This window comes from Rattus norvegicus, chromosome 12 (assembly GCF_021556685.1).
Source record: "Rattus norvegicus strain SHRSP/BbbUtx chromosome 12, alternate assembly SHRSP_T2T, whole genome shotgun sequence".
Taxonomy (NCBI): domain Eukaryota; kingdom Metazoa; phylum Chordata; class Mammalia; order Rodentia; family Muridae; genus Rattus; species Rattus norvegicus.
This window is the reverse complement of record NC_141545.1, coordinates 40,934,677-40,951,338: the sequence shown is the minus strand read 5'-3', so window position 1 is coordinate 40,951,338 and position 16,662 is coordinate 40,934,677. Positions and strand designations below refer to the sequence as shown.

General features: G+C 47.0%; 1 protein-coding gene across 3 annotated transcripts in view; it reads left to right on the top strand.

The window, feature by feature from the left end:
* The window catches only part of P2rx7 (purinergic receptor P2X 7), a 43,529-nt gene that overhangs the window by 19,935 nt on the left and 6,932 nt on the right, over positions 1 to 16,662 (top strand). For all 3 annotated transcript variants that reach the window (XM_087578177.1, XM_087578176.1, NM_019256.2), the window contains 9 exon segments: positions 1,345 to 1,417; positions 2,652 to 2,748; positions 4,884 to 4,964; positions 5,750 to 5,879; positions 7,490 to 7,626; positions 10,971 to 11,061; positions 13,509 to 13,574; positions 13,795 to 13,944; positions 16,426 to 16,527. In XM_087578177.1, coding sequence (XP_087434303.1) covers positions 1,345 to 1,417; positions 2,652 to 2,748; positions 4,884 to 4,964; positions 5,750 to 5,879; positions 7,490 to 7,626; positions 10,971 to 11,061; positions 13,509 to 13,574; positions 13,795 to 13,944; positions 16,426 to 16,527 — 927 coding nt within the window.

The window sequence follows — 16,662 nt, the reverse complement described above, 5'->3', positions numbered from 1 at the left end:
ACCTGTCTGCTCACTCTGTGGTGGCGAGGCCACTACAACCCTCAACCTTGCCACCTGCTCTCTACCCCAAAGACCATCCCGGAAAGTGCCTCTTGGCTGCCTTGACATCTGCTGCTTGCATTTTGATGTATCCTTGTTTTTAATCGAGATGGAATCATATACTCTAAAACCTACGACTTCCAAATATACATCATGCAAACCATCACCAAATTCCAGGAAATTTCCATCACCCTCCACAGCAAGGAAATGTTGACTCCCAAAACAAACTGTCCCCGTTAGCAACCAATCTCTTCCACCCTCCCCACAGCCATTGACGGCCACCAATCCAGCTCTCTGCCTCTGTGGCTTTGCCTGTGCAGGGCATTTCCCAACTATAGAGCCAAACAGAATGTGGCCTCGGGTCTCGCTCCTTTCACCCCATACCACGGTTTGAAGGCAGTTGTAATGTAGCATGTGTCAGGACCTGGCTGAGTAAAGACACCACATATGGGGCCTGGGAGGATGGGTCAGTCGCTAATGTGCTTGCCACCAAGCATGATCTGAGTTTGATTCCCAGAACCACATAAAAAGGAGGATACAGCTGTGCACACTTGTAATCCTAGTGCTGGGGAGGCAGACTGGTAGGGCCCTGGGGCTTGATGGCCAGCTAGCCCTGTCAAATAGGTGAGCTACAGTCCTGTGTATGTATGTGTGTATGTATATGTGTGTATGTGTGTATGTGTATGTGTGCATATGCATATACAAATACATCATGCATATACAAATATAGCATATACACACACATATACATCCTATACATATATATCATATACATATACATACTCATCATATACATATACTACATATACATATACATCACATTCATGTACATCATATTAATTTCATATACATCACATACATTACACATTACATACACATACATCATACACATACACATATACATACACATCATATACACACATATATCCTATACATATATATCCTATACATACACATCCTATTCATATATATTATAGTTATATACATCATATACACATACACATCCTATACATACACATACACATCATATACATATACGGGGAAGATCGATAGAAAGAGACAGCTGATGTTGACCTCTGGCCTACCACCGTGAACAGGTGTGCATGCATGCACACGCATGCACACACACACACACACACACCCTCCTCATATGAATGTAGCACTCTCTTGTCTCCTCTCCCTCTGACGGATTTGGTGTTTTCCGCTCTGGCCACTGTGAGTGGTGTTGCAGTGAACCATGCTGACTGAGCAGGTGTCTGGTATCCTGACGGCTCATAGGCAGCGCCCACTCTGCTCTTCCTGCAGTATCCCAGCCGCGGTAAACAGTGCCATTCTGACCAGGGTTGTATAAAAGGATGGATGGACCCACAAAGTAAAGGTACTTTGTCTTTCCCTGGACTGCTGAGAGGGGGTGGTCTGGCACCTTTGGGACACTTAAGACGTCCAGTTTCGGGTCCTTAGTCTCCGACTTTCGACTGTCCTTTGCTCCACCAAATCACAGGCGAGACTGTGTCTGTCCCCTGACTTGGCCCCAACAGTCCAGCTGACGTCTATAAGCAGGACATCAACTCCCAGCGAGAGAAGCTGGTTCAGGGTTAATTGTTGGAACACTTCCTCAAAGGTGGAGGAACATGAACTTGACCCTCCAAGGACCTGGGGATTTAACCTTTTTCACTTTTACTTCTCCTTCCTCCTCTCTCCTTAACTCCTACTTTCTCTTCCTTTTCCTCCTGTTTTCTTTTCTTTCTCCATTCTAGAGATTGAACCCAGGGCTTCATGCAGGCTGGATAAGCACTGACCACTGAGCTACAGCCCCAGCCTTGCAAAACAGACATTGCCTCATGTTTTAACGTAAAAAGACAGTGGTTGTGCAGGTCTTTAATCCCAGCACTCGAGGCAGAGGGGCAGAGGGGCAGAGGGGCAGAGGGGCAGAGGGGCAGAGGGGCAGAGGGGCAGAGGGGCAGAGGGGCAGAGGGGCAGAGGGGCAGAGGGGCAGAGGCAGGTGGATCTCTGTGAGTCTGAGGTCAACCTTCCAGGCCAGCTAGAGCTTAAATAGACAGATCGTGTCTCAAAACCCAGGAAGAGCGACCAGTGGTTACGATGTGAGTTTTGAGTTCCACTCTGTAACATCTGCATGTGAGTTACCATGGAGATGGTTGTACTGTGCCTTGCCCTTTATTCCCTTTTTTTGCTTTCCTCATGCTTCAGAAGGATGCTCCCTAGTTCACTGTGTGGCTTTACACATCCCCAGACAAGCTGTGTACCCCAGAGGTACTCAGATGCCATGGAAGAAAACTATACTTTGGGTCCCTGTACAGTAGACTTTGAATACAGAACTCGTCTCTCAGACGTCTCTCCCTGCAAAACACCCAAAGGGCGGGCAGACCCCAGCACCTCTCTGTGCCATCTCTGGGCCTAAGGATGTACTGTCAAGTGTTCTGTTTGACTTGGGGTGCATATGTGATGAGGGCGGGGTTCACAGAGGAGGGAGCAGCTTGGGCCTAAGAGTATAGTCTCTGCACGGGCTAAGTGCGTGGTGGTGCCCCCTGCAGAAAGACATTCCTCTCCCGGTACATTCACTTCTGTGGTTTTCAACCCCTTGGAACTTGTAGGAATCCAGACCGGCAGGTGTATACCTTACGACCAGAAGAGGAAGACCTGTGAAATCTTTGCCTGGTGTCCTGCTGAGGAAGGGAAAGAAGCCCCCCGGTGAGTTGCACCGTGTTTGGGGGTGACAAAATGGTCTTTGCAGTGCTAACGTTTCCAGGGTCCCTAAGCTTCTTTGATCAACATAGCCCTGGACTTGGAGAGCTCTATGCCGTCTCCGGGAAGGCTATGTCAGCTCTGTGGTTCTGGGTTCTGCCTCTTCCGGTGGGGTGCCCGGATGCCACCGGTACAGCAGGTCAGAGAGGATCGGACAAAGTCTGGAACAGGTGGGGTCTACAGTTTGCCTCTTCCTTCCAGGGCATCAGATGCTGCTCTATGCCAGATCAGGGAGGGTAGAGTGAGGTCTGGGACAAAAGGGGTAAAGAGGACTACAGAACCACCCTTTCTGCCCTTCCGTTGCCATCCCAGTTTCTTTGTGCAGAGGGTACTACACTGCGGGTGGGATCCCAGCCTACACTTAGGGCTGCTTGGCTCCTTCCAGAAGACGCTGGTTGTAATTTTCAGCTTTGCCACCAATTCATTCGTCAGATGAATCACTTGCACCTCCACATGCCTGTCCCAGGGCTCCGTTCTTTCTTTTTGTTGTTTGTCGTCTTTGAGACAGGGACTTACTATGTAGCCTTGGCTGGCCTAGAATTCACTCTGAAGACTAGGCTGGCTTCAAACTCACAGAGATCGACCTGCCTCTGCCTTCCTCAGCACTGAGATTAAAGGCCTGTGGCAGAATACCCGCTGAGGTTTTTGTTTGCTTGTTTATTTGTTTTTTATTCCTGTTACTTTTGAGACATGGTCTCACTGTGGAGTTGAAGCTGGCCGCATCTTGTAATCCTCCTGCCTCACCCTCCTGAGTTCTGCGATTACAGGCATAAACCACTAAATCAGCTTGCTGGGTTACATTTTGCGAGGACTTTGGGCGAGCAGTCTCCTCACATTGTATGTGAACCAGATACAATGTTTCAGGTAACCCTACTCATTCAGGATAGCCACCAAGGAACTGACTTTCTTTAGTTACTTTAGTTACTTCTCCTGTGTGTCACTTCCTAAGAAATAAAAATCTAAAACAAACAACTAGACAGGGAGTAGGTCCCAAGGTTCTTGCTCTGTAATAGATAAGACACGCAGAGAAATCGTAATTCGAAATAAAATCTTAGAAATGTCACGCGTGAAGATGCTGCAGTCTTTGGAGTCTTAGTTTTTATATTTAATTATTCTTTATATATACACATGCATTTTTAAAATGTATTCTGACAGTTTTGTGCATATTATATATAATGTATTTTGATCATGTCTGACCCAAATTTCCCCTCCCACTCTCCCTGGGTCCCTTTCTCAAATACTTTCTTCTTCTGACTTCATGCCCCTCCCCTCATGACCCTCTTCCTCGTGCCCCTCCCACCCATGCCCCTCCCCTTCATGCCCTACCCCCTTCATGCCCTGCCCCCTTTACAATAAGTCCAGTTAGCTGTGTCTGCACAAACATAGGTGTAGACACATTCACCTCAGTGTGGGTAACACAGCATGAAGAGAAAAGACCCCTCTTCAGGCAGCCATCCCCGGTTTGCCAACGGTTCCTCAGCTGTGGGCGGAGCATCATGATGCCAACTCCCAGCTATGCTGGGCTGCTGACTAGCTGATCTTGTGTAGGGTAACTATAGCAGCCTTGAGTTTATGAATGCAGCAGCCACGCCGTGCCCAGGAGACAGCTCTGATCCCCATTCTCTGCTTCTTAACCTTCTTCCCACACACTCTTCCCTGATATTTCCTGACCCTTCGGGGAGTGGGTTATAGAAAGATCCTATTTAGGGCTGATTGTTCAACTGTTAGTTTACCTCAGCACGTTGACCAGTTGTGGTAGGGGTACTTCTGCCATGGCGCTTACCAAGCGCTATATCGAGGCTCTTTCCAGCTTCTCCCTTACAGAGCTAGCTGTCAGATGTTAACATGTCACCGCACACTGCCAGACATACAGTTGTGTCGGTATTGGATGTGACACCATGATTACCTTTCTCTCAAGAAGGGAAAAGTCTTCTTGGAGAAGCTGTAGGCCTCATGGAGAACTTCGGGACGTTTTGCTAAGTTATTGTACTTGTTTCTCTTCACTCAAAAACACAAAACCATAACCCTCTGGTCCATGCACTCTGTCCCTGAGGTTACTGACCCTCGTCTTCCTCTCCCAGGCCTGCACTCTTGAGGAGCGCCGAAAACTTCACCGTACTCATCAAGAACAATATCGACTTCCCGGGCCACAACTATACTACGTAAGTATCTCAGATGCCCGGCTGTCCTAGTCCATTATCTGCCGTGGAACAAATGACCCAGACCTTGAATCCTCAGATTGCAAAAGCTTCTTCTTTCTCTCTCATCTATGGATGCAGAGTCTGGAAATGTCTTTGCTGGGTGGTTCTGACTCTCGTTCTTTCCAGAGCTGACTCTTGGCTCTAGGCTTGATTAGAGTTGAGCCCGTCTCCAGCCTCACCCCTGTGGCTGGAGCAGGAGGGCTAAGTTCCACATCATGTTCATCTCGCCCGAGGACCGTTTCGAGTTTCCTTAGGACATGGTGGGCGCTCCATCTAAGCAAGCAATCTGGATAGCAGCAGGTTGCTAAGGGCAACTGAGATGCAAACCACAGTCTTTGGGAGTGATAGCCCACCAATACTGCAATATGCTATTGGTTCAAAGATTGTTCTTTTTTTTTTTTTTTTTTGGTTCTTTTTTTCGGAGCTGGGGACCGAACCCAGGGCCTTGCGCTTCCTAGGCAAGCGCTCTACCACTGAGCTAAATCCCCAACCCCTCAAAGATTGTTCTTAGCACAGGGTAAAAGGACAGCCTGCAAGGGTCCCCAGCAGACAAGGGGGCTGCCACACGGGTCACATCAACCTTTGCAGTGGATCAATGTCAAGTTCAATAATGTTGTACTGGGGGCTTGATAGCAGCTGAGGTGGAGGGATTTAGAGCACAGTCGCCAGCAAGCACTATGTATCAGCCACTGGTTTTCCTGTTAGAGAAATGGTTGTTAGTGTCGTTTGTTTGCGACCCTGCACAGGAGAAACATCTTACCAGGTATGAACATCTCTTGTACCTTTCACAAGACTTGGAACCCTCAGTGTCCCATCTTCCGGCTAGGGGACATCTTCCAGGAAATCGGAGAGAACTTTACAGAGGTGGCAGTTCAGGTGGGTGAAGCCTTTGGATAGTGGGTTCGTGGGGGAGGTTGAGGGAGGGTGGAGGTTGTCAAAGGTCAAGTGACAGTGTCTAAGGGCAGAGGCTGATATTCCGGGTTCTGAAGTCACGGCTCACATTTATATGCGGTAAGCTATATCAGGGCCCAGGGCTTTACCTGAATCCTTTCAAGGATCCCCACAGTCCTTAGTGAGCTGGTACATATCTCCCCTAGCTGCTATAGCAACTTACCAAACAATGAAGGTAAAGTCAGTACATAGAAGGAAGCACCCATGTTTGAAAGTGATGTCTAGGGCTGGAGAGATGGCTCAGTGGTTAAGAGCACTGACTGCGGGGCTGGGGATTTAGCTCAGTGGTAGGGCGCTTGCCTAGCAAGCGCAAGGCCCTGGGTTTGGTCCGCAGCTCCGAAAAAAAAGAAAAAAAAAAAAAAAGAGCACTGACTGCTCTTCCAGAGGTCCGGAGTTCAGTTCCCAGCAACCACGTGATGGGCTCACAACCATCTGTGATGAGATCCAATGTCCTCTTCTGGTGTGTCTGAAGACAGGGACAGTGCACTCACATAATATAAAAATATAAATTTTTAAAAAAATAATAGTACCATATGTCTTCTCTCTGTGCCTGGGGTAGAAGTCCAGACTCAGAGCTGACCTTCCCGTGTCAGCAGCAACGCACTCCCGCTGGAGGCTCCAGGGGAGAGCACGTGTTTGGTGTTTGCGTTTCCACCTTCCCCAGAGCTCCTGTATTTATGTATTGATTGGCAGTCCCTTCCTCCATCTTTAAAGCCAGCAGGCAAGCATCTTGTTTTAGTAGCCATAATGACTTCTTGTTGTTTTCCTTTGTTTTTGTTTTTGTTTTTCCGATGTTTGAGACAGGGTTTCTCTGTGTAGCTCTGGCTCTCCCGGAACTCACTCTGTAGACCCAGCTGGCCTCAAACTCAGAGATCCTCCTGCCTCTGCTTCCCTTGGCGTGCTGGGATTAAAGGTGTGCACCACCATTGGCCACCTGACTTTTCAGTTCTTTCAAAGTGGGTCTCATTAGGTAGCCCAGGCTGGCCTGGAATTCTCTAGCCTCCCAAGTGCTGAGATTGCACAAGAATGGCACATTTGCCTGATTGTTCTCTGTCTCTCTTAGAAAAACACTTATCTTTAGGAGAAGGACCTTTGTAGGGAGGGCACGTACGACCAGGTAGCCTGTCCAGCTGAGGACAGTCATTTGCTCACAGCTGCTGAAACTTTTCCTAAGGGAGCTCAGACAGAAAGCAGAGAAGGCCTTGGATGCAGTCCCCTGGATCAGGGTAACCAGATAATCTGTGATGGGAAGGAGTCGGGGGGGAGTTTGAATGCAGGGATGGTTTGCGGAAGTTACATTTTAAGAGTAAATATGGGGTAGGAGGGCCCAGATGGGAAGCCCCAGGAGGCACACCTGCTGCCTGCCACCGTGGTATGGGGACCCATGTTCATGGCACTGAAACCCTTTAGTGAGTATTTGCTCCAGAGAGTAAAAACTTCCCTGGGATGATCACAAAGCAGGACAGTGTCTGGTGGCTGCGTAAGCCACATCCAACAGACTTCGTGACTTCTTTTTCACTGTCCTCCTCCTCTAGGGAGGAATCATGGGCATTGAGATCTACTGGGACTGCAACCTGGACAGCTGGTCCCATCGCTGTCAACCCAAATACAGCTTCCGCCGGCTGGACGACAAGTACACCAATGAGTCCCTGTTCCCTGGCTACAACTTCAGGTAACAGAATCAAACATGCCCGTGGGCAGACATCAGCAGACAGAAAGGGCAAGGTGCTGCTTCATGCTTGTTACTGTATTTGAATCAGGGCACACAAACAAAAATGTAAGCAAATCAGACATTATAGCTTACCAACATTATGACTCATTAGGGAAATGCATTTAAAGCCGCAATAAGATGGCATTGTAGGGCCAAGGAGGTGGCTCAGTAGGTCAGGGTGCTTACTGTCAAGCACTGAGACCTGAGTTCAATCCTCAGAGCACACATGGTCTAAGGCTAGAACTGACTCTTACAAGTTGTGCTTTGACTTCCACACACATGTGTGCTCAAGCACACACATTCACGTGTACATGTGCACATAGACACACACACAGACATATACACAGACACACAGACACACACGTCCAGGCCTGATAAAGTCTAACACTGAAAAAAGAGATTCAATTGTGCATACACAGGAATGACTACAACTTTAGGAGACAGGAGCTGGAGCGATAGCTCAGCAGTTAAGAGCACTGGCTGCTCTTGGAGAGGACCCAGGGTTGATTCCCAGTACCCACACATTGGCTCACCATGTATATATCCAATTCTAGGAATACCTTTTTCTGACCAGTTCAGGCACCAGGCACACATGAGGTATACATGCATGCATGCATACATACATACAGATAAAACACTCATAAACATAAAATAAAGATAGATTTTAAAAATATAACAGAAAGCAAGTATTCCTCTTCGAGGGCTTCTCCCGCTCTCAGGAATTCTCTCGTTTTTTCCTTAAGAATAAATCTACATTCACAGAGTAAATGAAATTTAAAAGTCAAAGTGTTGTACACAAATATTCATAGCAGTCTTATTTATAACAGCAAACTATGAGAAGCCAACTGTCAAGCCCAGATGAATGGACGCCCTGCGGTATATTGGGACAGGGCAAAGCTACTGGGTGTGAATAAGAAAGGAGGGAAATACTGACACATGTATCACCTGGGAGTTAGATCTACAGACGCTATGGTGAAAAGCCAGATCTAAATGGCACGTGCTTCATGACATGATGCCCCTAAATTGAAGTTCAAGAATGGGCAAACCACGGGTGGGCGAGACAGCTTGGTGGGAGGGGCGCTTGCTGCCAGGCCTAGTGACTGAGTTCTAGCCCCAGAATCCTCCTGATGGAAGGAGACAACCACTGCCTATAAGTGCCATCATCGGAGCTCCATCCTAGGTCCAGGGTCATGGGTCTCACCTGGATGCTTGCCGTAGTGCCAGGCATCCCAGTGCCCCACCTCCCTGCCCCAACTTAGTGAACACCGTCACTGGAGCAAGGTCCCCTGGAGACTCCACTTATTTTTGGGCATAGGCAGAAAGTTTTAAACTTGGTGATATTCTACACAAAGTTATGGGCCTTTTTTCCTGGGAAACTAAAGTGTTTCACAAAAGGTTTATAACTTTTAACAACACTGGGCTCTTAGCCCATATGACAGCATTGGCTGGAACTGGGCATCGGCCTCTGTTCCATCAGTCCTCAAGAGCATATGGCCTTTGTGATGTCACTGTTCTTGTCACTCCTTTATGTCTTTATATATGGCTGGCATGCTGCATGCCCAGGCCCTGTTGAGACCCCTGACCTCAGCAGTAAGCTGGCTGAGGCATTCTGCTTCCTCGGGGGTCAGTGAAGTTTCATCCTGGGCTCAGGAAGTGGTTCTTAGTTCAGGCAACTTTTTGATCATCCATCCTGAACATAGTGATGTGCTGAATAGACTGTGGCCATTAGCAGAGACAAGAGGACAGGGCAATGGTCCCCTGGCAGTCCTAGGCATTTTTATTTAGGAGGCAGACAAAGGATAGAAGGGCAGTGTACCAACCAGACATTAGCCAGCATCCTCCTGGTTCTCAGAGCTAAACCTAAGAACATTCGGTCCTGGTGGGATCTGAGCTCTCCTGAGACCCGAAGGCAATATGACATCAGTATCCTTTTAGAATAAAGCCTTAGCCAATTTGTTATTGAATGGGCACCAGGAGAAATCTTTGGCCAAAAATAAATTATGGAGATCTGGCAGGCAAGAGGACAAGTTGTTTTCAAAGAGCATCACAAAAGAGAAGGAAATGACTGGCTATATGAGGTATTTGGGCAAAATATAGCTTTCTGTTTTACGGGAAGTTTAAAAGTTCACATTATGTAACTTGGTCCTCAAGAAAGATTTATGGGGGCTGAGGAGATGGCTCAGTCAGAAAGGTGCTTGCTGTGTAAGCAAGAGGACATGAGCTCGGATCCCCAGCATTCATGTAAAAAAAAGAAAAAAACAAGCCTAGTGGTGTGTGCCTAGAACCCCAGTGCTGGGCAGGCAGAGACAGGAGGATTCCTGGGGCTTGCTGGCTAGCTGGTCCAGACAAACTGGTGTTCAGAAGGTGCAGAGAGAGACCAGGTCTGATGAAATAAGGTAGAGGGGTCGTTGAGGAAGGTCCCTGATGCAGACACCTGGTCTCCACACACAAACCCTCGCTAAAATGAAGACACACTACAGAATGTCTTCCTTTGGTGAGCACCTGATTCAGTTGACTGACTTACATGTGATTAAGGGGCGATAAGATGCACGTCTTGGGTCCGGAACACGTGTGGATGCATAGTTCCCTCTGGTACTGTAGCAGATGACTTTAAATGGTGTGAGGTGGTAGACATTTATTCTCTCATAGAGACTAGAAGTCTGTGGACACCAGGTGTCAGAAGGGCCATCTCTCTCTCTGAAGGCCTAACAAGAGCTCTTCTCTTGCTTCCTCCACTTCTGTCTGCTCCAGGAATCTTCTTACCTTGTGGCTGAATCACTCCAATCTCTGCTTGCATCCCTGAATGCTTTCTCCAATTAATTTATAAGGATGCCTGTTCATTATGGGATGTAGGACTACCCTGAACCCAAGGGATGCTCATCTTGAGATTCTTACCTATGTTTGCAAAAGCTCTGTTTCCAAATAAGATCACAATCACGGTACTGGCCTGGGGGTAGACACTTGAGCCTATCTTCTTTGGGGGAACCACCATTTAATCTGCTTACTGCAGAAAAACACCTTGTCCAGTGTCCCTCACAGACTCAACACCTGCCTGTACTGAGGTAGACTCCTAGAGCTCTCCTCAGACTTTCTGAAACCCCTCTTTGGCATTCATTCAGGTCCATGGACTCCCCTTTTGAATAGCCTTCCCCCACACAATCTTTGCCCTTCATTTCGATCTAGAATAGGCTTGAGAACAGACGAAGAAGACTGGATTGCCTAGTGCTTTGTTTTTTCTCTCCATAAAACTCCAGCACTTTCAGAGAGGTTGCTATAGAGATGGCTGCTTTTTTTTTTCTCCATAGATACGCCAAGTACTATAAGGAAAATGGCATGGAAAAGCGGACATTGATCAAAGCCTTCGGCGTGCGTTTTGACATCCTGGTTTTTGGCACTGTAAGTCTCTCCTGGTCCCAGCACCTCTATCCTATGGCTGTCTAATCATGGATGTGGTGAGGAGTGCATGCTAGCGGTTGCTGTCAGTAGCTCTGTGCTACTCACCTGTGAGATGAGAGGAGGAAAAGATGTGTTTTGGGGATCTGCTGATGTACAAACCATCTGAAAACACAGAAGGCGACTGAGGAGGAATTCAAAGACCCAAGCTTTGTTTCATTTTTCTGAGGCAGGCTTTTTCTGCATAGCCTTGGATTCTCCATCTCCCTGACTCATCCCTCTATGTGCTGGAATTATAGGTGGGCACCAGCACGCCTGGCTCTGAGAGTCAACTTTTCAAATACTTTAATACTGAACTGGGGAGATGGCTCAGTGGATAAAGTGTTTAGTGGACCAAAATGAAGACCTCAGTTCAGACCGCCAGAGCCCAGGTAAAAGACAGGGCCTGGCAATGGCTGTAATTCCAACACTGCAGGTAGACACGGGAAGATCCCAGGGACTCACTGGCCAGCCAGGTTTTCTGAGAGACTCAGTCTCAAAAAAAAAAAAAAAAATCACCCGGGGTTGGGGATTTAGCTCAGCAGTAGAGCGCTTGCCTAGCAAGCTAGGTGGAGGCACCTAGCAAGGCCCTGGGTTCCATCCCCAGCTCCAAAAACAAAACAAAACAACAAAACAATCACCCGAATAATCAACTAGGGAAAGACACTCCAAAATCAACTTCTTCTACATGTGTGCACGGACAAGCACACCTGCACACATATGCACACACATATCACAGATCTCACACATGATAGATAGATGATAGATAGATGGATGGATGAATGGATGATGGATGGATACATACATACATACATACATACATACATACATAGATCTGATACTAAGCTGGGGGGGTGTATCTCACTGGTAGAATATGTGTTTATGAGAAGACCTGGGTTTGCTCTCCACCCCCACATAAACTGGGACACATCTGGAACCCCAGCCTTTGAGACAGTTCAGCGGTTAAGAACAGCGGCTGCTCTTCCTTCAGAGGACTTGGGCTTGAATCCCAGCATCCACATGCGTGCTCATAACCATCTGTAATTCCAGTGCCTGGTAATCCAATGCCCTCTTCTGGCCTCCATGGGCACAGGTACCCAGGTGGTGTGCTTACACACAGGCCAAACACCCATACACAGAAACTAATACATCAAAAATAAATAACCTTTGATACTTAAAAAAATAATAATGGACAAATGAAATTCTCTGTAAAATATTTTGTACCAGATGCTAACTCAAACAGGCTTAATTAGAAGACTTTTGCTGGGAGGACTATTTAACTGAAAAACAGAGACAAAATGGCAGGCTTTAGATACAGTGGAATTTAAGCGTTCAAAGAAGATAATCAGAAACCTGCCTGTGCTCTTCCACCTGCTCTGTTTGCTACTGACTGTCTGCATGCTCCCTTATCCACAGAGATATGGGGTAGCTTTTGACTTCTAGTAGGTTAGCAACATCAACGGAAACAAAGTATGTCTTTGCCGGAAGTCTCAGCAGAGGCTTTAGGCAGAAAGCCCTGGCTGTGCTTGGCTCTGTGTGGGTCAGATGTTCACTGCTGTACACACCACTCATGGCGTGTGTTCAGTGGCTGCTCTTGGATCAGCCCAGACTTGGACGGGGGGGCCAGAGGACAGGATAAGGCATGTACTAAGGATAAAGTCGTTCTCCAGAGGAAAACTGGGGTGAAGGAAGGAGATGATGTGGAGGCACTTAGAAATCAACGGGGACCACAGCATCCTCCTTGGCAGCAGGTGACTGATGTCGCATTGTAGCATAGGAACCAATGAAATGTGAAGGTGGGTGTGGGGGTCCACACTTGTAATCCCAGCACTCTGAAGGCAGAGGCAAATGGATCTTGGGAGTTTGAGGGCAGCCTGGCCTACATACCAAATTCTAGGCCAGTAAAGGCTACATGCATACATAAAGACCTTGTCTCTAAATAAATAAATAAATAAATAAATAAATAAATAAATAAGAAGGAAGGAAAGAAGGGAAAAGAACCTATAAAATATAACAAAAAAGGCCACTGAGAGGGGACCCTGAAGAGTTCGATAAGAAGTCAGAAAAATCTCTGCTTCCCAAGTAATCACACTCCATGGGAGAGCTTGTCCAAAACCCTCATCTCATTTGGAAAACACCCTTCAATGGTCCTCTCCTTGCTGACCGCCTCCCTCTCTAAAACATTCCGGATGGCAGAAAGGGGAAGGGTGAGGTCTCACGGCCCCTGTGACAGTGACAGTGAGCACTTGAGTGTGTGTACCAATGCTGTCACCAGGCTTTGCACATGCTACAAGTAGTGACTGCGAGTTGGTGTGGGGGAGGGGGGCGCCACCCGGAGCTCAAAAGAATAACAATGTTTCCTGTACCACCCAAGCTCAACGGAGGAGTTAATGTTTCCTGCTTTGTTTCAGGGAGGAAAGTTTGACATCATCCAGTTGGTTGTGTACATTGGATCCACCCTGTCCTATTTCGGTTTGGTAAGAGGTCCTCTTCCCCATCCTTTAAGATAGTGATCCGGCTTGGGGATGGGTGAGGGGGTGTCCCACTCGGGAGGGCAGATCTCTGTGAGTTGGAGGCCAGCCTGGTCTATGTGGGGAGACTCAGTCTTGAAACCACAGCAGCAACAAAAAACCATGAAGGGGAAAAAAACGATTTGGGGAGAGACATCTCGTTGGTCGTGCGCTTGCTTTCCCACAGGCCACCGTGTGTATTGACTTGATCATCAACACGTATGCCAGTACCTGCTGCAGGTCACGTGTTTACCCCTCCTGTAAGTGCTGCGAGCCCTGTGCAGTGAATGAGTACTACTACAGAAAGAAGTGTGAGCCCATCGTGGAGCCCAAGCCGGTAAGGCGAGCTGCTTCCCTAGGAGATACCACACCACACACACACAGACTCTTCTAGGTGGCTAAAACGATGTGTGAAAAAACAGGCCACGGTCACAGTTTGATCCCTAAGCGGGTGTGTTCCCTGACAACCCAAACAACTGACTCTCTGATGAGTCCTTAGCTTTGAGAAAGAAGAGACTTGAAAGCGAACACTTTCGATATCCAGGGAGACAAATTGCTATGCTTTTAGCATTCATTACATCAGCACAGCACACACACACACACACACACACACACACACACACACACACACAGTACAATGGCTTCAGAGAACAAGTCATTCAGCAGTGACCAGTAATAAAGTGACAGAGACGCTTTCCTTCCTGGTTTTTCCATTTTCCTGTACTTTCCTAGAGAAACCGTCACCTAAGACAAGCACAGTGTGTGTGTTCAGGACGGTCATTAAATTTTTGTTAAATTACTAGTAATGCCTGAGGACCAGGGAATAGTTTAGTGACAGAAGATTTGCCCAGCATGTGTGAGGCCTGAGCTTGATCCCCGGTATTGCAAAATAGGTAAAGAATTAATAGGAAAAACAAAACAAAAGACATCGACCCAAATGGGCGAATAGTGAAAGATACCATGAAAGATACATAGTAAATAACACTAGTCACCACTCGGGTAACTGATAGTAAGAAAGAAAAGAAAGCCTTTGGTAAGCTTATATTCATATGTATGTGTATATATATATTCATTCATATTATATCCATATATATTCATATTATATCATACATATTCATATTATGTTAATACATCCATTCATATGTATATGTTCATTCATATTATATTCATATATATATATATATATATATGAATGATATGGTAGCACATGTCTGGAATCCCACTGTATAGGAGACTAAAGCAAGAAGAACATGAATTCCAGGTCAACCTGGAGACCTTGATTCATACAGCAAACATACCTAGAAAGTTGGATATGGTGGCTCAAGCCTAAATCCCAACACTAGAGATCTAGAGATGCTGAGGCAGGTGGATTGCCTTGAGTTCAAGGCTAGCCTAGGCTATAGAGTAAGACCTTGTCCCAACACACACACACACACACACACACACACACACACACACACACAGAGAGAGAGAGAGAGAGAGAGAGAGAGAGAGAGAGAGAGAGAGAGAGAGAGAGAGAGAGACTGAGATTAAATGTGACTTTGCCCAAAGTCATACAGACAATGAGTGGCAGAGCTGAGGGTCCGTCGGGGCGGGCTAGCCTCGGAATCTGTTATAACCGCTCAGGTAGAGTCGATGGCATGAGTGAATATCCAAGATGGTTTTGTTTAGAGGGGGAAAAAAATAAATAAAAGAACCATATGTCACAGTTTGTGGGTTAAAAAGGTTAACTGTGCACATAATCTACACAATCTATACATTCTCTATATGTACATTCCACACATATACATGTTTGCATGCATAGGTGGGTCCTGGACACACAGGAGTACTGGCCTTCATGGTTGCTGGCTAAGATCCAATGGTAGAGGAGTGAGCACATTGTATTTTACTAATGTGGACTTGAGGTCCACCCCACGAACTTCCATGATTCCCCCACCTCTGAGAAACCAGTCCTTTCCAGCAGCCGAATGCACAGTCCACTGTTTATTGTCCATTGTCCTTGGGCTCGTGATGGAAACAAAAGTTCAGCCAAGCTCAGGGTGGTGGCATTGGCCTGCTGTGCCAGCAGTAGGTAGACAGAGGAAGGAGGAGGGCACGTTTGAGGCTAGTCCAGACTGGAGAGTAAGTAAGACTGAACCTCAGAGAAGAAAACCAGGCAGTGGTGGTGTTCGCCTTTAACCTCAGCACTTGGATGACAGAGGCAGGCAGATCTCTGAGTTCCAGGCCAGCCTGATCCACAGAGTGAGTTCCAGGACAGCCACGGCTACACAGAGAAACCCTGCGTCAAAATAAAATAAAGAAAATAAGGAGAGAATAAGAAGGAAAGAAAGAAGAAAGGAGAGGAGAGGGGGGCAGGGAACGAAGAAGGAAGGGGAAGAGGAAAAGAAAAGGAAGATTAGTTCACCTTTGTTGGGGATTTAGCTCAGCGGTAGAGCACTTGCCTAGCAAACGCAAAGCCCTGGGTTCGGTCCCCAGCTCCGAAAAATAGAAAAAAGAAAGAAAAAAAAAAAAAAAAAAAAAACCTCTCACAGCCTGTCTGGATGAGTAAAATTTACTGCCCTCCAGAGACTGCATCTGGGTAAATGGAACTGGGGAGAGCTTGGCACAGGTCACCACACCGGGCTGGGGTCCCGCTGGACTGTGGGCGGGACCAAGTCATCCGTAGGGGGTGTGGTCTGTGCCTGACTTCCCTTTGGGGCTTTAACCTGACTTGCCCCGTGCTAAATGTGACTGGCAGATGTGTTCATATCTGTCTGGAGAGGTGACTCTTTGACGCTTGCGCACAGAAGCAGACAAACTTTGACCCTTCCTTTACCAGACGTTAAAGTATGTGTCCTTTGTGGACGAGCCCCACATTTGGATGGTGGACCAGCAGCTGCTTGGGAAAAGTCTGCAAGATGTCAAAGGTCAAGAGGTCCCGGTAAGTGAAAACAGTGAGTCGTTTTGTTTTTTGGTTTTTTTGTTGTTGTTGTTTTTGGTTTTGGTTTTGGTTTTTTGTTTTTTAGGAGATTTTGCTCTTAAGTATACATGATTGTAGAGATTTATATAAATCAAA